The sequence below is a fragment of the Chionomys nivalis genome, chromosome 4 (genome assembly GCF_950005125.1).
Source record: "Chionomys nivalis chromosome 4, mChiNiv1.1, whole genome shotgun sequence".
In the NCBI taxonomy this organism is placed as follows: Eukaryota; Metazoa; Chordata; class Mammalia; order Rodentia; family Cricetidae; genus Chionomys; species Chionomys nivalis.
In genome coordinates this window covers 77456455-77479157 of record NC_080089.1, presented here as the reverse complement: position 1 = coordinate 77479157, position 22703 = coordinate 77456455, and the positions used below count along the sequence as shown (strand labels likewise).

Below are 22703 nucleotides of genomic sequence, written 5' to 3'. Positions count from 1 at the left end.
TGGCTCAACTGGTCCCCAGGAGTGGGTGAGAAAGTTCTCATCTCCTGAACCGCCTCTTCCTGGTCACGACGTGTGAGCTCACGTGGGTCCCTCCGCCTGCTCGCGATACAGGCCGGCTGCGTTCCCGCCAGATATTTGAGTTTCGGTTTTCAGCGGTTACCGAGAGTTCTCCTTCCTGAGGTCTTTCCCCGAAGTCGATTCTTCCCTTCCAGAGTTGAGAGCCACAGCTATGGAAGGTCGGCGCGAAAGACCACCGGCGTCGCGCGCTAAGAAGCCGGCTGCGAAGCGCACCACGACGGAGCACAACGGGACCGTGGCCGCCCCGTCCCACGCCGGAAGCTGCGGTCCGCGAAGGGGGGCGCGATCGCGGGGCGCGGAGCGTGACGGGGACCCCACGAAGAAGCCAACCACCCGAGCGCGACCGGGACAGGCGTCCATGCGCATCACGGACCTACGGTCCTCGGCCACCGGCGCCACAGGAGTCGCCGAACAGCCCGCCTTCCTGGAGCACCTGCCTCCCGCCATCCATGATCCCGAGCCTCCCGCCTCCCCGGAGCTCCAGCCTCCCGCGCACCCCGAGGCTCCAGAGGTCGCAAGGGGTTCTAGCCGCAGGAGAGGCGCGCGCTCCGTTGGGCAGCTGAGAGCGTCTCGGGCGTCCAGGAAGGAGCTGGAAGAGACCCCCGAGGGAAAACTCAAGAATGTACTGGAAAAACTGAAGTTGAAACGCGAGAAGATCTCGAAGGCGGCCGACGTAGTGAATAAGATCGTGAAGCGCCTGCTGTCCAGAATGAAGAACCGTGAGTCAGAGTTCAAAGATGTGCAGCAACTGAACACTGGCAGCTACTATGAGCGTGTGAAGGTGAGCTGCCAGGACCTGCTTTGCTGGAGGGGCTCCAGGCCCACTCTGCCTCACTTCCCTCATCTGCTTGGGGCTCCCCACACCCTTGGGCTCACCCACTTCCCTTCTGGAACAGCCCACGCTCCTCTCTCTCTCTCTCTCTCTCTCTCTCTCTCTCTCTCTCTCTCTCTCTCTCTCTCTTCATTCAGTTATCATAGACCAATATGGATAGCTAGTTTCTCCTAACACTCGCTTTGGAGGAACTCGGCTCCTCCTGAGTTCTGGTAGAGAGGCTATGTGATTGAAAGCAATCACACTGGAAGGTCTGCACCCAGTGCGGATGATGACCATGCTATGGATGAGTGGACAGAGTCACCTTTCTCAATCCATCCCCAAATATATCCTCTAGATTGAGTCTAGTTAATTCCAGAGACATGGTCAGAATTTTTTACAGCTAGTTGGGTGAGGTGGTTGGATACTCAGGTGAGGTTTCTGCGACCTCCTTCTGTGAGGGAGCATCAACAGTCAACACGGGCCAAGCTCTGGTGATCTTTGGAGAGCAGGCCCAGCTGAATTCCTGAAGATAGTGGCAGTGTTGCTCAGACGACAGTCCAGTGCAGCACAATGAAGATTGCAAAAAGTAAATTAATTGTAGTAGTTTTATCCAAATAATTTGGCAACTACTAATCCCAGCAGGGAGGCAGAGGCAAGTAGATCTCTGTGAGTTCAAGGCCAGCCGGGTTTATATAGAGAGTTCCGGGACAGCCAGGGCTCTATAGAGATCCTGTCTCAAAACAAAACAAAACAAAAATAATAAAAAGGGAAAAAAAGCATAGCAACTTACAACATGAATAGATTATGAAAACAAAGTAATGCATATAGCCCTTACAATAAGGCAAGAAAAAGAAGCCACATGAGCAAGATTGGCAAAAGGGCAAAAAACTATTATGTACAGACGACATAATTATGTTTATGGAGAAACTATTAAAATAATCAAAGAATTAGCAAGATTACTAGGTACAAAACCAATAAACTAAAACCACCTATTTAAGTGTGCTAGCAAGAGCTGTGCAAATGAGATAAAATAGCATAAGAACCAGTAGGGGGCAGGAGAGAAACAGCTCAGTGGTTAAGAGTACCGGCTGCTGGTCCAGAGGACCAGGGTTTAGTTCCCAGCACCCACTTGGTAGTTCATAACCCTCTGTGAACTATCCTGAACATCTGAACTTCCAGGGGATCCGATACCCTCTTCTGATTTGCACAGGCACCAAGCATGTACATGGTGCAAGGACATACATGTAGGCAAAGCACCCACATAAATAATTGGTTTTTAAAGCACAACTCTTAACTGATGAAGTCTGTGTGATACTTTTACTTACTTTAGTCTACTTTACTACTTTATGGCAGGGTCTCAGGTACCCCAGGCTGGCCTCTAACACATTGTCTAGCCAAGGATGATCCTACTGACTTGCCTCCCTAGTGCTCACCATCATCATGCCTAGTTTATACAGTGCTGGGCATGGAACCCAGGCCTTCCTGCACGCTGAGCAAAACCGTCTCCCAGAGCTCTCTCCCTAGCTCTCTGGTATTTAATTTGGAAAAGTGTTCATTATGATTGTTGTTGAGAACATGAAAAAGAGTTTTATTGTTTGTTTTGGTTTTAGATGGGATTTTACTGTGTAGCCCAGGCTGGTCTCTCAAACTTTTGATTCTCTTACCTCAGTTTTCGAAGGGCCAGGATTATAGGTGTGTGTCACCTCAACGCACAATTCTGGGACCACTGTGGCAGGAGGGTGGCTGCAAAGTGTATTTTGTGATATAAAAGTAATGTCACACTGGGTGGTGGTGCACACCTGTAATCCCAGCACTATGGAGGCAGAGGCAGGCGAATCTCAGTGAGTTTGAGGACAGCCTGGTCTACAGAGCGAGTTACAGGACAGAGTCCAAGCTACACAGAGAAACCCTGTCTTCAAAACCTAAAAAAAAAAAGGTAACCACAACGGCTTTAATTTCATTAAAAAATATTTTTGGTCACTTTGGTTTTGAGATAGAATCTCACTGTAGCCCTGCCCGAATGAAATTCACTAGGTAGACTGGGGTGGTGTCAATTCAACAGAGATCTACCTGGTTTTGCCTCCTGAATGCTGGGATTAACCCCTATTCCTAGGGTTTTGATATGTAAATTTTATGTTTTTTTGTTTGTTTGTTTTCTGTGTTGGAACAGTTTGCCAGAGAAGCAGTCCAAGACTAGAGTTCATTTTGTGGAAAGGCTTTTATTTAGAGAAATTACTTATATGCTATTTATGTATATATGTGAGTTTATGTGTACCCTGTGTACAGGGACCCGTGCAGGCCAGGAGAGAGTGTCATGGTACTTGGCACTGCAGTTACAGGTGTCTGTGAGCTGCCTGATGTGGATGTTAGGAACCAAACTTGAGTTTAAACCTAGCCTGGGCTATGCCATGTGTTCCAGGACAGTCTGGGCTACAGAGTAAGACCCTATTTTAAAACAAATGAAACAAACATTATTGCTTGTGCTTAAAAAAACCGAGACAGGCCAGGCGGTGGTGGCGCACGCCTTTAATCCCAGCACTTGGGAGGCAGAGGCAGGCGGATCTCTGTGAGTTCGAGACCAGCCTGGTCTACAAGAGCTAGTTCCAGGACAGGCTCCAAAACCACAGAGAAACCCTGTCTCGAAAAACCAAAAAAAAAAAAAAAAAAAAAAAAAAACCGAGACAATCTATAATCTAAAACCGATAGTGTCGTGTACAGTAATAGGGACTGCCTGTTCTCAGGTGTGGTGGTCCTATTCCGAGAAGGGATACATATTGTGGATCTTACCTTTCTTTCTCTCTCTCTCTCTCTCTCTCTCTCTCTCTCTCTCTCTCTCTCTCTCTCTCTCTCTCTCCCCTCCACTACAGACAGGGTTTCTATGTAGTCCTGGCTGTCCGAGACCTCATAAAGATCCACCTGCCTCTGTCTCCCACATGCTGGGTTGAAATGGGTGCATCCCCAAGTGCTGGACTGAAATGTGTGTACCACCAAGGCTAGGTGGGATCTTGCTTTTTGATTGCTTTTTCACATGCAGAGTCTCAAGTGAAATTTCCACCAAAAATTGCAATTGTTTGGAAATATTTTACAAGAAAATATTTTAATGTTTCTATTCCTTAGATTTCTGCTCCTAATGAATTTGATGTCATGTTTAAGCTGGAAGTTCCCAGAATCCAGCTGCAGGAGTATCGTGACACTGGTGCTTTTTATCTTGTGAAGTTCAAAAGAATTCCAAGAGGAAATCCTCTGAGTCACTTTTTAGAAGGGGAAATATTATCAGCTTCCAAGATGCTGTCAAAATTTAGGGAAATCATCAAAGAAGAAGTTAAAGAAATCAAAGGTGAGATTTTTGGTTTGGTTTCTTGCAGACTAGATGCTGTTTTACTCACATACATTCCTCTCCTGATCTCCTCTGATGGCCTCTCCCTCTTCCACGCACCCATGAATGTATCTCTCTGTCTCTCTCCCCAACCTCTCTTTCCCTCTCCCCGCTCTGTGAGCACTCCAGAAGTCTTTTCTTGGAGTAGTGTACTGCCACCTTCCAAAGCTCCCTGAACCAACCACCCTACTGTCTCCACATGGACATCGAGCACTCCTGCTATCTGTTCATCCATCTGTCCATCTGTCTTCAGAAACAGGATCTCTCTATGGAACCCTGGCTGACCTGTGTAGTACCCACTCACTGTGTAGACCAGGTCAGCCTTGTCCCTTGAATGCTATCTTAAAACTTTACACCAACACTCCCAGCAAGCTCATGCTGAGCTCCCCTTTGCTAAGTCTTTCTTCCTCCTGCTTGTTTTGTTTTGGGAAATAGAAATGTCCACCATTTTATAGGACAGACTCCTGCAATCACATCAAAGGCGTCTGCCTTCCTTCCTTAGCTCACAGACTTGGTGCCCTCTTGATTTGAGAATATGTTTGTCTATTTAGAGATGAGGTATATTACATAACTCAGGTTGGCCTTTTTTGGGGGGGGGGAATACAAGGGGTTGAACCCAAGATCTTGTGCATACTGGGCAAGCACTACCACTGGACCTTAGTTTGAATCTCGGTAATTGCTCTCACTTCTACTGTTTCTCGGTACTCACGGTCTCTCTGCTGGATTGTAGCTGTGGTCTGCTCTACTCTCTTTCCTGCTGCTATGTGGCTTCTCTCTAAATACCACTTAAAATTCTAAATGAAAATGAATTACAGTACTCCCAAATCCAAAGTCTTTAGAAATGCTTCACCACAGGTCCTGGATAGAATCCTGACAGTATCTCCAGATAGTTACTGGTTACATGCTAAAACACTATGCCTCACGGGGTGTAGTTGTATATTGAAGCTGATGTTAATTGGAGCTTAGGCTATGGATTTTAAATTACAGTTTTGTGACTTTCCCATATTTCCAGAGAAAATTGATCAACCTTTTCTTTCTTCAATGTGTGTAAACAGACAGCGATGTCTGTGTGGAGGAGGAAAAACCAGGAAGCCCTGCTGTAACACTTCTGATCAGAAACCCAGAAGAAATATCTGTGGATATAATTCTGGCTTTGGAATCAAAAAGCAGCTGGCCTATTAGCACCAAAGAAGGACTACCCATCATAAACTGGCTTGGCACAAAAATGAGGACCAGTTTAAGACGAGAGCCATTTTATCTTGTGCCCAAGGATGCCAAAGTTGGAAATAGTTTTCAAGGTTTGTTAAACGTAAAGATCATTGTGAAGAATATAAAAGGATCATTATTGTTATATACAAAGGCAGCACAAGATCAACAGTCCACAGTGTGTGGGTATTTCCAGAGCCATGAAACTTAATAGATCACAAAATGAGCATGGCTAGCTAGGATTGAGAAATGTACTATTGCCAAGAAGGGAGCAGCAGAGGCAAGGGACGGAGGAACAGGAGATTCAGGTCATCTCAGCTACATAGTGAATACTAAATTGTGTTTCTTTTTAAGCAAAGACAGTGCTGCTTGGACTCACACTGTTGTGGTTCTGAATCTCAAGGCTTTCCCTTGACCAGCTCTGTGATCTTGTGTTACTTTCACAGCCTCTTTAAACCTGCTTAGCAGCTCATCTGTGCAAATCAAAGCGTCTTGAAAGATTCTGGGGGACTTAAACCACCAGAGAAGCAAAATATTAAAGACATGAACTTAGCACAGTATAAGAGATAATATATCTGATCTTGGCTAAGTATATTAAGTTTTGAATTCTGAATTTTCCTCAAACCCACTTTTGGTGTATACTATTTATTTTGATAATTACTTTGAGTATCTATTCACTTCTTTTGGTCTGTCTTCCTCTTAGATGTCTTCAGAATGATATTTTACTGTATGATCTAAATGTAAATATTGTATTGTTTACATATGGCTTCTTTTAGTAAAATAGCTGTTTTTCTTTCTGAAATTAAAGGCAAGACATGGCGCCTCTCTTTCTCTCACATTGAAAAATACATTTTGAGCAATCATGGAACAGAGAAAACATGTTGTGAAGTTGGTGGAGTGAAATGTTGCAGGTAATGTCCTTTATTTAAACGGAATATTGCCTATGATGTTAACATTTAATGCTCTCTTGGCGCCATAGCCCATATGTGAGGATGATTATTGCGGGCCTGGGTTGGGAGAAGGTGGTGCTGGGATGGGATCAAGGGGGAAGGAGCAATGTAGGAATGGAAGGAAACAGAGGAGGTATGTTGTTGACTGACGTTTCTGTCCTGCCTGGTTCCTGCAGTTGTTCAGTCCCAAAGAAATCATACAGAGGTCTACATTAATCATAAGCTGGTTGTCCTATTAGCTCAGGCTTCTTATTAACTCTTATAACTTTTATTACCCCATAATTCTTGTCTCTGTTAGCCATGTGGCTTGGTACCTTTTTCAGTGAGGCAGTCACATCTTGCTTCCTCTGTGTCTGAATGACAACTCCAGACTGAACCTTCCCTCTTCCCAGAATTCTCCTATTCTCATGGTCCCGCCTATACTTTTTGCCTGACTACTGGCCAATCAGCATTTTATTAAAAATAATACAAGTGGCAGGCCCTCACACCCTCCCCTTATTTAAACAAGAACTCTGAATTGAATCTCCTTTGTTTAGCTTTTCTACTGGCCATTATCCATAATAACTTGTAACCAACATTCTAAACAAAGGAAAACATCCATAATCCATTTTTTGGGAATGTGGGATAGTTTTCCAGGATACTTCCTGCTGATTGGGGGTGCTGATAATCTTACGGGGGGCCTAAAGAAAATTTAGAATTATGATCAAGTCCTGACTGGAGTATCCTGTGAGGCTTGATCATCTCAGGCAGCAGTCTTTGAACTATTCTGGATGCAGAACTCAGACATCTGGGCCATTCCTCCAATAGGAGATTTCTCAGGGGGTCTTCATTGGTCAAACCTGATTTTTCTTAACACAGAATGAATCCACAGTCCCTCATTGCCTGTGGAAACAAAAGCAAAACCTCTTCTCCAAAGTAACATACCTTTTGACTTAAATTTTAAAGTCAAAGAATTATACACACACACACACACACACACACACACACACACACACACACACACATTGGATTAATCCAGCAGCATTTATAATCAAATGTCTTTTAGCAGCTTTTGCTCCTTCCTCAGTCATCAAACAATTTAAAGACAACATAATAACATACAGTATCCAGACTCTCTGTGATTTTTCATCTTTATGTGGCTTTATTTTAACCTCTATTTCTTTCTTTTTTTTTCGAGACAGGGTTTCTCTGTGGCTTTGGAGCCTCTCCTGGAACTAGCTCTGTAGACCAGGCTGGTCTCGAACTCACAGAGATCTGCCTGCCTCTGCCTCCCGAGTGCTGGGAGTAAAGGCGTGCGCCACCATCGCCTGGCTAACCTCTATTTCTTTTATTTTTAATTTTTGGCTTTTTGAGACAGGGTTTCTCTGTATATTTTTGGCTGTCCTGGAATTCACTCTGTAGACCAGGTTGTCCTTGAACTCACGGAGATCTGTCTGCCTCTGCCTCCAAAGTGTTGGGATTAGAGGTATGTGCTACCACACCTTGAACTCACAGAAATCTGTCTGCTTCTGCCTCCCAAGTGTTGGAATTAAAGGTGTGTGCCAATACACCCATCTCTATTTTTTCTTTTTTCTTTGAAGAACTTATCCTTTAGAGGCTTTTTTTTTTTTTTGGTCTGGAACTTCTTTACTGTATCTCTCTTTTTTACCACGCGAGTCTTTAATTTGCTAAGTGATGTGGCTAGGATTAAAGCCATGTCTTTGATGGCTGGATTCAGCCCATTCCTTAGCTTTTTTTCTGACAGTCTAGCCTCAGGGCAGAGGTACTGACTGGAGCCATGTTTATTGCTACAGCTCTATGTTGTTTCAAGGTCCCTGCCACCACCAAAAAGTTTGCAGTCAGCTTTTCATCAACAACATTTAAGTGCTTCGTGGCAGAACCTCTTAAAAGAACTGAAAGGTTTTGTAGCGAAAGCTGAGTCAGGAAGCCTCTCTTAAATGAGAGTGCCAGCCTCTAGCAAGAAGAGCCCACCCAAAGAGTGCTGTTATCAAGAAGCCATGCTTAACTCCCAGATGTGGGGGTGATTATTGCTGGGCTGGGTTGGGAGAAGGTGATGCTGGGATTATTTTGGGTAGAGATCAAGGGGGAAGGAGCAATGGAGGAAGGGAAGGAAGCAGAGGAGGTATGTATATATACACATTATATCAACATAATATTTATTATACTCCCTTAATTTCTTTCTTTGTGGGATCTCCCTGTGTAGCCCAGGCTGGCCATGAACTCACTCTGTAGTCAATGTTGATCTTGAACTCATTGTAATCTTCTGCCTCAGTCTCCCAAGTGCTGGGATTATAGGCACACCCACTATACCTGACTGAGTAGATTATTTTCATGAAAGGTGAAGAGGTCAAAGAGTGGTTCTCATTGGATAGTGGTAGCTGCTCTGGCAAGGAGTAGTTTTGTTGCTGTTAGGAATTGACTGGCCAGACTTTAAATCACACTAAGTGGGTCATTTTTCTTGCTAGAATATACACCATCAGGAAGTGAGACTGAGCCAAGGGTGGTAGTACAGACCGTAATCCCAGCACTTGAGAGGGGGAAAGAAGTAGGAGCTGAAGGCTAGCCTCTGCTACATGACAAGTTTAAGGCCAACCTGAGCTATATGAGCCTCTGCCTCAAAGAATTGGAAATAAATAAAGAAGGAAATACATTTAAAAAGGAAAAAAGACAGACAAGATGGTGCTCATCTTTAATTCCAACACTTGTAATTGGGAGGCAGAGGCAGGTGGATGTCTGTGTGTTCCTGGAAAGCCAGGACTACAAAGAGAGACCTTGTCTCAAAAGATGCAGGTTGTAAATAAGTAAAAATATCTTTTTTTATTTCACAGGAAAGATTGTTTAAAATTGATGAAATACCTTTTGGAACAGTTGAAAAAAGAGTATCAAGAACTAGAAGCATTCTGTTCTTACCATGTGAAAACTGCCATCCTTCACATGTGGACTGAGAACCCACAGGACAGAGAGTGGGACCCCAAGCACCTCAGCAGATGCTTTGATAACTTTTTGAAGTTCTTTGTTGATTGCCTCAGGACAGAGAAACTGATGCATTATTTTATTCCAAAGTTCAATCTATTCTCTCAAGAACTAATTGACCAAAAAAGTAAAGAATTTCTGATAGAGAAAATAGAATATGAAAGAAACAATGGATTTCCAATTTTTGATAAGTTTTGAGATTATGCATTTGTCTATGTGTTATAATGTGTTCTTGTGGGTGTGTGTTTAGAACAGAGGTTGATGCCAAATGTCTTCCTTGATCACGCTTCACTTTTTTGAGACAGTCTGCCTCTGAACCCAGAGCTCATGGAGGTGTCCAGGATGATTAGCCCGTGAGCTCCCATGATTCACCTGTCTGTGTTTCCCCAGACCTAGGATCATAGATGGGCATTACCTTTATAGCTTTTACGTTGTTGCTGGGATCTGAACTCAGGTCATTATGCTTGCAAAGCAGGTACTGTATTCACTGAGCCATCTTCCTAGCCTGAAATTTGTATTTTGAGATGAAATTGGGTTAAAGTGCCTTAAGTCCATTGTGGTGGTGTATGCCTTTAGTCACAGCACAAGAGAAGCAGAACAAAATAACTCAATGTAATCCTTGGCCTGGGCTACCTGAAATCTACTTAAACAAAATACGAAGGGACTTGCAGAGATGGCTCAGTAGTGAAGATCACTTACTGCTCCTTCAGAGGACTTGGTTCTGAGCACCTAATGGCAGGTCATAACTGTCACTCCAGTTCTAGGGAATCTAGTCTGACCACTGCAGGATCCTGCTTGCACCTGGTGCTCACACATAAACAAACATACAAAATAAATATTTTTTCAAAGTAGAAAAACTAGAAAATGAAACTGTGAAATGATCCATGATATATTAAGTGTGTTGGCACTTACTTATAATCCTGGCACTTGAGAAGCTGAGGTATGGGAGTTGCCACAAATGCAAGGCCAGCCTGGGTACAGAATAAGATCTTGTCTCAAAAAACAAAACATCAAAAGCCAGCAGTAATCCCTGTGAGTCACCATGAGGTTTGGCCTGAGTCTGCTCATCTGTCCTGACTTAGAAAGGGACAATGGTTTTGTTTTTCTTCTTTTGGGGGCTGGTCAGAACCTAAGGAGGCTTTCCTGGTATTTGTGCTTCCTTTCTCTTTCTCTTGAAGTTCCCCCAACCCCTCGACACACACACACACACACACCATAGACAAGGCTGCTTGTCTATCATGTGGCTCATGGTTTCTTTGAATGTAAAACAACCCCCCCCCCGCCCAAATTGTGATTCTAATAACTCAAAAGTTCACAGAAGTGACTGAAATGAATACAATTATTTAGTTCTCAGTTTTTCATATATTCACTCAAATATCAAGATTATAAAAAGTTAAGTAATGAAAATGAAAACCTTGCCATTTTGGAAAACATACATATCTCTCCAATTATATGCATTAAGTACATAATGAGTATCACTTCACACCTACAGTAGTGATACAGAAGTCTACAGAAGGTTGTGGGAGACAGTATCAGAAATGGTTGATTTAGGCTTTGTTCAAGTACAGGAAATGGACATGGAAGCCGTGCCTGGTTCTGTCCTGTGTCCCAGGGTAGGAAAGGAAAGGAAAGTTGACTTCTGCACCATCTCTACTTCAGGTCCTTTACCATGTGTATATATGTATGTAATTTATATTTTATTTATTTTTGTTTCATATGTGTTTCTATGAAATCAGTGGTACTCAGCGCAGAGAAATGGGTGTGGGCAGAGGCTGACCCACCAGGGTACTTAGTGCATGGATGGTCGCAGGAGCCTCGTCCTTGTCTCGACAGCTGTTCCCTGTGTAACAAATCACGTCTACCATATGTGTTCTCTTTACTTTTTGGTATCTTACAATAAATAAGATTTAAAAGTTTTAATGTAGTTGACTTTATCAGTCTTTGCACCTTGCACTTAACAACCAGTAGTTTTCAATGTCATAGAAAAAGTGTCAGTGTGGGAGGAAAGCTTTGACAACAATGAACAAGTAGAATGCCAGGACTCCCACCCCCAAATGTATCCTTGTCCCCCACTCCCGGAAAAAAAGGTACACAAAGCCCTGGATTCAGTTTCCAGCACCTAAATATGATAAAAATAAAACCTGAGGCCTTGAACTTCAGCTCCCCTTGCCCCAGCCTCACCAGTATCTGTGATTCCATCCATATACTAGCAGGCTGGGTTTGTACCGCTCTTTTGAGTTCAACTCATGCTTAGATTTTGGAAAACTAGTTTCTTACTGTTCTGATGGCTTTTAAAGCACTTTAAGTAAAATGTTATTGAGATATCATGCACCCAACACAATTGATCCATTTAAAGTGTACAGTTCCATGGTGAACCTGGTCTTCTGTAAAAACAGTAGTGTCCCTAATCACTCAGCCACCTTTCCATTCCCAGCAAGTTCTCTTGACTAGAGAGCCATCTTCGCAGCCTCAAATCATTGTCAGTTCACCTTCAATGTGATGGTTGCAGTTTGTTTGTTTTCTGTCACAAAAAGGAATAAAACCTAGGACCATATACATGCAGGTCCAGCACTTTACTCCCTCAAAAAGTGTGTTTTTCTTCTCTTTTTTCCTCTTTCTTGCTTTTTTGAGGCAGGGTTTCTCTTTATAGTACTGGCTGTTCTGGAGTTCACTTTGTAGACCAGACTGGCCTTGAACTCAGAGCCCTGTACCTCAGTCCTGGGATTAAATGAGGATTAACCTAGTGGTTATTGGGGTTCTGATTGTTCTTACATCATCCCAGTACTTGGGTGCAGATTCTGTAAGATCAAGTGATAGAAAGCTGCCCAGTGCCCAGACTGTGCAGTTGTCACTCTTGTTTAAGGTATGGTTTATACAGCTCATTTAAAAATGTAGCACAAAGCCGGGCGATGGTGGCGCACGCCTTTAATCCCAGCACTCAGGAGGCAGAGGTAGGTGGATCTCTGTGAGTTCGAGACCAGCCTGGTCTACAGAGCTAGTTCCAGGACAGGCTCCAAAGCCACAGAGAAACCCTGTCTCAAAAAAAACAAAAACAAAAAAAATGTAGCACAAAATTAAAAATTAGATTAATAGTCATTTATAATAGTCAAACTTGTCATGTTAGTTTTTCTAGATATACAGAGATATTTCAGTTAGATAATCTTCAACACTTCAAAGACCTACAGAATATGGCATTTAAAAGATTTTAAGAACTTAGACTTTTCCTGACAGTGAGACATGTCTGCTTCTGGCAGCACCAATACTTTAGAGAGGCTGATGGGCATTGAAGAAACTTTTTTTAAAAAATATTTATTATGTATGCAATATTTTGTGTGTATGCCTGCAGGTCAGAAGAGGGCACCAGACCCAATTACAGATGGTTGTGAGCCACCAAGTGGTTGCTGAGAATTGAACTCAGGACCTTTGGAAGAGTAGGCAGCACTCTTAACCACTGAGCCATATCTCCAGCCCGCATTGAAGAAACTTGTTATGGAATTTGCCTTTAATGTGCCAAGACTAGCCATTTGGGCAAAAAATTGCTCTTGTCTGGACTGCTTGACAGTATGTTGTATTAACTGGATGTGCAGGACCCACAGAAAAATGACTGCTGAACTTTTGAAAAGATGGGTTCCTGCTTCACAGAAGAAACTGCCAGACATTCTGCAGGACACAGAGGAAAGCAATTGACAAACTTTGCCAGTATAAGGCAGAGAACAGCTTTTCAAATTTCCTGCTTCACTGAAATGTCTGCCAAGCTGGGCAGTGGTGGTGAATGCCTTTAATCCCAACACTCCCGAGGCTGAAGCAGGCAGATCTCTGTGAGTTTGAGACCAGCCTGGTCTATAAGAGCCAGTTCCAGGACAGGCTCCAAAGCTACAGAGAAACCCTGTCAGATACTCTGGGCCTATAAAGATGGATGCCCCAACGTTACAGACAAACTTTGGGTGACTGTTCAGGCGATGAGATATCTCTGTCGTTTCTAGAAATTTGGAAGTTGCTTACAATGCACCTCCTGTTTACTTAGGTAATATATCCTTCTGGGGTCTTTGATGGAGTTGAAGACTAGATAGTTCTAATTACAGTTTTCCTTAGTTATGGTAAAAGATAAATTAGATATGAAACTTTAGACTCACAAAGAAATATTGTAACTAATTCTTGATACCAACTTTGTTGTATGTAATTTTACTATGTTAAAACCTTCCTTTTTATTTAGACAGAAAAGGGGAAATGAGGAGGGATTCCCCTCTGTGTGCTATGAATGTTTTATTACCAGTGGTTAATAAAGAAGCTGTTTTTGCCATTGGGGAAAACTAAACTGAATACAGAAAGATGTAGTCAGGCTGATGCCATGTAGCTGCCGAAGGAGAAAGATACCAGAATGTTACCAGTAAGCCACAGCCTCGTGGTGATACACAGATTAATAGAAATGGGTTAAAGGTGTAAGAGCTATCTAGAAATATTCCTGAGCCATCAGTCAAACCGTGTTCTATTTAATATAGTTTGTGTGATTATTCGGGTCTGGGTGGTTGGGAAACAAAGCGCAATCTCCTTTTACAGATATGCATGCGCAGGAACAACACGCATTTGATTTAGTACTATCCAGTTCCAGGCATCTTCTGCGGGGCTTCGAGTGCAGTCTCCTCAAATAAGGGACTGTTTGTAACTGTCACATTTCAAAGGGTACCTAAAGAAGGAAGACATTTAAAATGACGGGTATGTGAGTGGTGGTACATGCATGTAATGTCAGCACTCAGGAGGTGAAGGCAGGAGGATCAACAGTTGAGAGTCATCTTAGGCTACACAGCAAGTTCAAGACAGGCCTAGGACACATGGTACCCTGTCTTGAAAACCTCAAATTTACCTGATACTTATGTGTTTTTCTGAAGATCCAGCTGTTGATTTCTGATGGTTTCCTTGCTCCTATCAGGCTCTATTATTAATCTTGCCACGAAATCTCAGCAAACACTGGATGAATAATGTAGATGTGAAGATGGTCTAACACCATCATACATAACACACAAATATACAGACACAGATTAGAGCTACAATAACCCTACGGTGGAACAGGTAACACAAAACCATGAATGAGACTGAAGAAACGTTAATGCAAACACAGTCTGATTTTCCCAGGATGTCCGTCTAAACTTATGGGTTGAAATGTAAAGATGGACAAATGGCTCACCCTTTCTGTTAATTGTTTCACACTTCCAGAAGGGATCTGTGCTTTTCTGAACACAGTACATCCAGATAACTGTTTGTATAAAATGAAACTAAAATACCATCCAGAAAGAAAAAAGTCAACTTTTTTTTTTATTGCAAAAATCCACAATTTTGTTCACAGCATCTTTTCAGTGCATGATAACATCTGAGCAAGCATCAGACTCTTCACAGATGCTGGTGCAGCAACATTACAGGTGATAACTGTCTTCTTGTTTTTGTCTTCTGCAGACCTGAGTGTTGAACCCTTGATCTTGTACATGCTAGGCAAGCACCCTACCACTGAGCTACATCTTCAGCCCCAAAAGTTTTCTTTTTAAATTAAAAATATAAATAAAATCTTTTAGTACTACCTTAATGACAATGAAAAAAGTTAAACAAGGTTAAAAACTATTGCTTTTTATTAAAGAAAGTATAAAACATTGAATTCTATATTTATAAACACTATTATTTTAAGAATCAGCCAAGTCTCTTCACATTGATGTATGTTTGAACAATTCCACTTTGAATAAAATCTTGAATCCTGAAAAACAAGCAGGAGAAAAAGTTACTATTTACAAATTTCTTTTTGGTTGTTGTTTGTTTTGCTTTTTTGAGACATGGTTTCTCTGTATAGCCCTGACTGTTCTGGAGTCACAATAACCCTACGGTGGAACAGGTAACACAAAACTACGAATGAGACTGAAGAAATGTTAATGCAAACGCAGTCTGATTTTCCCAGGATGTCCGCCTAAATTTATGGGTTTGAAATGTAAAGATGGACAAATGGCTCACCCTTTCTGTTAATTGTTTCACACTTCCAGAAGGGATCTGTGCTTTTCTGAACACAGTACATCCAGATAACTGTTTGTATAATATGAAACTAAAATACCATCCAGAAAGAAAAAAGTCAACTTTTTTTTTTTATTGCAAAAATCCACAATTTTGTTCACAGCATCTTTTCAGTGCATGCGTAGACCAGACTGGCCTCGGAGACCTGCCTGCCTCCACGTCCCAAATGCTTATAAAGGCATGTACCACCACTGCTCAGCTCAAAATCCTTTCCAGTTTGTTTTTGGTTTTTCGAGACAGGGTTTCTCTGTGGTTTTGGAGCCTGTCCTGGAACTAGCTCTTGTAGACCAGGCTGGTCTCAAACTCACAGAGATCCGCCTGCCTCTGCCTCCCAAGGGCTGGGATTAAAGGCATGCGCCATCACTGCCCGGCCTCCTTTCCAGTTTTTAAAAGGGCAGTGTGATTACATCATATCAAATACATATCCTGTGTAGTTCAGTGCTGATTACTATATTCACTGTTGTGCAATTTCTATAGTCTTCAACTTACAAAATTCAAACTCTACATCCATTAAACAGTATTGTCCACTTTGCTTACTTTACTCCCACTCATCCTCGAAAGCATTATTTTGTTCCCGTGATTTTTCTTCTTTGAGACAGGGTTTCAATAAGCCCAGGCTACCCTAGAACTGCTGATCCTGCTGTCTTCACTGGAATTTGATTATTTTACATGCCTCATACTAGATTCATATATAGTATTTGGTTTTTTTTTTTTTTTTTTTTTTGCAACTTTTTCATTTAAAGTATATAGCCTCAAGATTCACTCTGATTGCAACAGGCCACAAGCCCTTTACGGTTGCCTGTCCCCTTGTTATGGATGTGATGCACTGTATTAACTTATTCTTGGACCTTTGGGTTGTGTGATTAGAAATTTATTTGGGCTGCCAACCAGCTCCTAAATAAAGACACAGATTTATTATTAATTATGAATGCTCGGCCTTAGTTTAGGCTTATCCCACTAGCTCTTTTAACTTAATTTAGCCTGTTTCTATTCATCCATGTTTGCCTCAGGAATTTTTACCTTTCTTTATTCTGTATGTTATACTTTCCTGCTTCCTTCATGTCTGTCTGTCTGGCCCAACATCTCTCTGGTTTCTCCTTTTCATTCTTTGTGTCTAAATTCTTCCTCCTACTTACCCTCCCTGCTCAGAAGTACCACCTATACCTCCTCCCTCACTATTGTTCAGCTTTTTATTAGACCAATCAGGTGCATTAGAAAGGCAAAGAGCAATACTATCTTTACATAATTAAATTAAACAAATGCAACACATCTTTACATAGTTAAGCAAATATTCTGCAACACTAGTTTACATAGTTAAACAAATTCAACACATCTTTGAATACTTAAAAAATATTCCACAACAGGATTCCTTCTAAGAGAGTAGAGCTGTTTTTTAAGTATATGCTCTGAAATAAGGGCATACATTTTTGAGGTCCTGCTTCCTATTCATGTTGAATATATAACCAGAAGCAGACTGGTGACATCAAATGATTGTAAGGAACACTATGGTGTTTTCCACAGGAGACAAATCAACTTATAACCTCACCTGCAGTGAACAAGGCGTCCAAATTTTTCACGTGCTTGCCAAAACCTGATACTTTTTGATAAATATATAAATTACTTCTGGGCTGCATATTCTGTTATGTACCTGTAACCACCTAGGACTCAGAAAGCTAAGGTAGAAATGCAGAAAGGTTGGGGGTGTGAGGCCAGCCTGGGTGGCATATGTCTAAAAAAAAAGGTTTATTAACTAGACTTTTGTAATAGGTGAAAAAGTAAGAATTCATCATTTATTATGTTAGCAGTTCTTAGAGATTATGCTGACTGTAATACATACACCATCTGAACCTGGTTTTGAAGGACAGATTTGCTGGTTGTGGGAGCACACACCTTTAATCCCAGAATTTGGGAGGCAGAAACAGGCAGCTCTTTGAGTTCAGAACCAACCCGGTCTACATAGTGAGTTCCAAGACACCCAGTGATACATAAAGAGACCCTGTCTCAAAAAACAAATAAAACAAAAAGAAAGACAAAGATCTGAATGTCTACACCATAAAAACTTACCTATAGCACACGAGTAAATTAGTGAAACTTCTGTGGCTTCCCTTGAGGTTTCCCCATTTTTTTTTCCATCTCTCTTTTTAGTTTATTTGCTTTGTATCTCTCGGCCATTAAGACAAGTTCCTCTGGGATACTCTGAAATTATTAAATGTGTTATTAGGATTCTGAGCTCCTTCCTACAATATGCTGAATAACCTTTAAATTGTTTCAGAGAAGCCCACAATCACAAGACATCCTTCAAAAAGAGAAAAAAAAAAAAAAGGAAGAAAGGTCTTTCTTTGCCAGTTAAGTCCTAAATATATCTAAGCTACAGAATCACGTGCCCAATCCTTCTACTCCGTTTCTATTGTTTCCTAGCTGCCTAACAGTTCCTTTAACACATTTTTATTTTTATATTTTGTTTAATTTTATGTGTATGACTGTTTTGCCTACATGTATATCTATATACCACTTGCGAGTTTAGTGTCTGCAGAGGCCAGAAGGGGGATTCTTTGGAACTGGAATTAGAGACGATCATGAGCCATCATGTGGGTATTGGGAATTGATCCGGGTCCTCTGGAAGTGTGCTTTTAATTGCTGAGCCATCTTTGCAGCTCCATCACGTTTTAATATATATATATATATATTTGATTTTGTGTATGTTCAGGCTCAGCCCAAGGACAACTCTTGGGAGCCAGTTTTCTCCTGCCACACTGAGGGATCTGGGGATCAAATTGAGGTTGTCAGCCCTACATGTACATGCCTCTACCTGTTGAGCCATCTAAATAATGACCCTTGTGTGTGTGTGTGTATACATATATATATCTATATGTAGATATATATTAATTGAATCATAAAACAGTAGGTTTCTATTATATGACTTTTTTTTTATTACATCCTTCATTTTGGTCGACTCTTCTCTCTCAGTCTGCCTCAGTCTGTTTTTTTGAGACAGGGTTTTTCTCTGTGTAACTTTGGTTGTCCTGGAACTCACTCTGTAGACCAGGATGGCCTTGAACTCATAAAGATCCGCTTGCCTCTGCCTCTCAAGTGCTGGGAATTAAAGGTGTGCGCCACCACCACCTGGCTCCAACACCCCCTTTTAACGGTATCATTTCTCGTGTATTCTGTCTCACACTGAACCTAGAGTGTTCCCATGGCTATCTATTGCTCACTCATATCACATTAGGTTTCTCAGTCATATAGTCCCATAGCTCACAATCATTGCCATGTCATAACCCTCATATTAGTGTTTTTTTTTTTTTTTTTTTTTTTCGGTTTTTTGAGACAGGGTTTCTCTTCGTTTTGTTATTTATCTTACTTGCCAAGCAGGGCCTTCAGTACCTGGCATAACATACAACTAAAACATTAATATAAAAATTTCTATAAGTTGCAAATTCTTACCTGATTTGCTCTTTCCAGAATATTAATCAATTCAGTGGCAACCCTCCAATCATTTCTTGTGATAAGTGTAATTGACATACCAGTTCGCCTTTAAGAGGAAAAAGGTTCACGTAATTTATTTTATACCATGTACTCCTAATTTGGTTAATATAGAAAACAGAAGAAAAACAAGAAACTTCAACCTTTACACATATGTGTTATAGAGTAAATATCACATAAACTGCAATTTAGAATCTAAATAAAGTCATCTCTTTGCATTCAGTGGAGTTGGCTCCAGGACCCCATGAGGACATCAAATCAGAGGATACTCAAGACTCTTCCATAAAATGCTATCACATCTATGTACTGTCCTGTATAATGTAAATCATACCTAGATTACTTACTATATGTGTACATACACACTCTACAAAAACAGATGTCATAATTTTTTTATCTTGGGAACAAAGACAAGAAAAAAAAACTGTGTTCACCACAGGTAGTTTTTTAAAAAATTTACTTTTTTATTTTAATTTTATGTACATTGGTGTTTTGCCTATATGTATGTTTGTATGAAGTACCAGGTGCCCTGAATAGGAGTTACAGACAGTTGTGAATTGCCATATAGATGCTGGGAATTGAACTCAGAACCTCTAGAAGAGCAGCCACGGATCCTACACTGGTACTTTTTAAAAAAATATTTTTGATTTACAGTTCATCAGGTCTGAAACACAGAAATTCTGGGTTCAGATGGCTGGTGCAATTTTCAGTTACTTTAAAAAGAGCCCAATGATTCAACAGGAATGAAAAGGTACTCTTCTCATGTTAATGCAAGTCTGAATACTTTGTCAATAACAATAAAAGTAATAGCTGAACACACTCACTGCTGGAATACTGCAGGCTTAAAACACTAGTACAAACAAGTACATACTTGGGAGGCTAAGGCAAGAAGATCACAAAGTTCAAAGCTTGCCTGGGCAACTTAGTAAGACTGTGGGGTAGGGTGTGGTGCTGGGAGTACAAAGAGGCCCAGGGATATGGCTTAGTGATAGAGCACTTGCTAGTATGTGAGGCCTTAAATTCCAGCCCCAGTACTGAAAACAACAACGACAACAAACACACAGGGCTGGAGAGATGCTCAGCAGTTAAGAGCACTGGCCACTCTTCCAGAGTCCTGAGTCCTCAGCAACCACATGATGGTTTACAACCATCTATAATGGGATCCTACACTCTTCTCATGTGCAGATGAACATTCAAATAAAGTGCTCATCTATGTAAACAAATATCTTAAAAGAAGAACAAAATGCTAAGTAACAACAAAAACAAAACACACAAAACCTACAGACAACAAATGAAAAAAACTTAAATTATGAGAAGCCAATCATGGTGGTATCTAGTTCATTCAGATAAAAAGGGATGAAAGAGTCAATAAGGGTCTAGAGAAGAACAGAACATTTACAAGAGAATAAAATTGGGTTTCTGCAGGGAGTGAAGGGAATCCAGAACCAAAACTGGCTTCTCTCCTGGGCTGACCCAGCTGGCTTACCCCGCTCTCCCAGTGCGTCCTACTCTGTGTACATATTCTTCAATGTTCCGTGGAAAATCGTAATTGTAGACATGAGTGATATCATGGACATCAAGACCTCGAGATGCTAAGTCAGTAGCGATAAGTATTCTCACTTTACCTAAAGAATAAAGGCAAATAAACACTAAACTTGTCTGATAACAGCCAGTCCAAGACATGTGAAATTTAATTATTTTTAGTATTTATTAGATGATTATTGCTTATAGTGAAAGCAGAAAAGAAAGATTTTTTTCTTTTAGTGGTGAGGGATGAAGGGGACACCCACCTAGCCAGCCAGATCAGCCAAATGAACCCTGGCAATCAATGGGGTGGCAGATGTCGCAGCCAGATTGCCCTCACATCCAAGAAAGACTTTTAAACTACTGGCAAGTCAACACCACATACTACAGTTCAGCAAATGGTTCTCTCCTGAACTATCTGAACAATGTGGGAAAGAGAAATGTTTCAGTGGTCTGAATGAAAATGGCCCCATAGACTCCTATGTTTAAATGCTTGGTCCCTGTACATATAATTTTAGGGAAGGATTAGGAGGTGTGGCCTTGTTGGAAAATGTACATCACTGGGAGAGGGTCTGAAGTTTCAGGAGCCTCACCATTTCAGGAGTTTCACCATTCCCAGGGCAGCTCTCTGCTCTATGAGCTCTCAGCTGCTGCACCAACACCTTCCCTGCCTGCTGTCAAGCTCATAATGATGGTGATGGGCCCCAAATAAAGCTTTTCTTTTATAGGTTGCCTTGGCCATGGTGTTTTAACATGGTGTTTAGCAAAGTAAATAAGACATACATCTTTCAGGGAAACTAATACAGTCTCAACTACAAGTTAGTATTCTGACGTCACTCATTCATGAATTGGTCTTTGTAGAGTTAGCTAGTTATTTCTCAGAAGCAGATATTAACATTCAGAGCTCTAACAAGTCTATTTAGGGATTACAAGGTGAGGACAGATTGAGAAATAGAAAATATGAAAAAATACCATCACTCAGTCAAGCCCAGGTACTGGAATCCCCGAAACTGCAACAGCCAGCAATTATAACTCACCTGTCTTAAAGTTCTCTAATGCTTTCTCCCGGTCACTCTGTTCTCTGTTGCCATGCAGAGACTCCACTGATATGTGTCGAAGAATCAGGTCACTTGATAAGTGATCAGCACTGAACCAAATAATAAAGTTAATGAACTTAAGCGCTTATTCTAATACCTTCATCAACTAGCAAACAGTCTCTCAACTTCCCCATTTGAAATTTTATATACAGAAACAGTCATGAGTAAGTCATCTGGATTGCTGATGATAAAGAAAGCACAAAGAAATACCTACACGGCTTTTCTGCTGACAAACACAATGACTTTATCTTTAGGTGACATATTCTCTAGGAAGGTTTGGATATGAGTTCGTTTCTCTTCTTCTGTGGTGATGATTATATTTTGCTTCACTGTACTTACAGCCTAAATAATTCAGAGATCATAGTACATTAGCACCACATACAAATGGCTCAATAATGCATTTATAAACAGCTGAGACTTTGAAAATAGAAAGGTAGTGAGCATAGCAAAGTTACTATTTCTACTCAACACAAGCTCAGTCTTTGATTTTTATCACTTATTTACCCACACTGAGTCTGGGAACACATGAATGATTGGCAGGCATGCTAAAAGCTACTGACTACTGTTGTAAGGACAACCATCAAGTGATATCATGTGTGTAAGCATTATATTCCTGAACTTTACACATCAGACTTTCAGTGACGAGGTGACACAACATGAATCTCACCTCAGGAAGTACCTTGTCAATTTAATACAAAATTGACTAGTGCAATTTTTTAACCATAATGAAAAAAATCTCTTTAGATAAAAGAGATTGTAGTAGCACTTAGTCAAGAATGAAGTACTCACATAGTTTTTCCTGAATGATTATCACTTTTCAATATATATATCAGTCTATATTTACTATTATTTTTTATGTGTATATGTGCAGAAACATTGAGTGTGGAGGCCCAAAGTTGACAAGATCTTCCTCAGTTGCTCCCCACTTTAATAAATAAGACAGGGTCTCTCACTGAACTTGGAGCTCTCTGACTTTGGCTAGTCTCACTAGTCAGTCAGCTTGTCCTAGGGAATCTGTCTTTGTGATTGCCACATCTGCCTAATTTTTCACTTCGGTTCTGAGGATCTGAATTCCATGCTTGAGTAGCAAGCACTTTATCCACTGAGCCCTCTTCCTAACCCCTCTATTTTCTAATACATATATATTTCTAATATGT

The 22703-nt window shown here is 41.1% G+C and overlaps 2 protein-coding genes across 2 annotated transcripts in view; one reads left to right on the top strand and one right to left on the bottom strand.

Moving 5' to 3' along the window:
* Positions 1-141: 141 nt before the first annotated feature.
* On the top strand, positions 142-11250 carry Cgas (cyclic GMP-AMP synthase). The gene is made up of 5 exons (XM_057768095.1): positions 142-859; positions 4010-4229; positions 5324-5566; positions 6283-6385; positions 9253-11250. Exons 1-5 carry the CDS (start codon positions 230-232, stop codon positions 9593-9595), a joined length of 1539 nt encoding a protein of 512 aa, XP_057624078.1. The 5' UTR covers positions 142-229; the 3' UTR covers positions 9596-11250.
* Positions 11251-15011: 3761 nt separating this feature from the next.
* Ddx43 (DEAD-box helicase 43) overlaps positions 15012-22703 on the bottom strand; it is a 31604-nt gene continuing 23912 nt past the window's right edge. Inside the window, exons 12-17 of the mRNA XM_057768600.1 lie at positions 21761-21888; positions 21487-21596; positions 20412-20550; positions 18890-18977; positions 17510-17641; positions 15012-15137 (exon numbers count right to left, since the gene is read on the bottom strand). Of these exons, the coding sequence (XP_057624583.1) occupies positions 17528-17641; positions 18890-18977; positions 20412-20550; positions 21487-21596; positions 21761-21888 (579 nt within the window). The 3' untranslated portion in view covers positions 15012-15137; positions 17510-17527. The remainder of the gene's footprint in view (positions 15138-17509; positions 17642-18889; positions 18978-20411; positions 20551-21486; positions 21597-21760; positions 21889-22703) is intronic.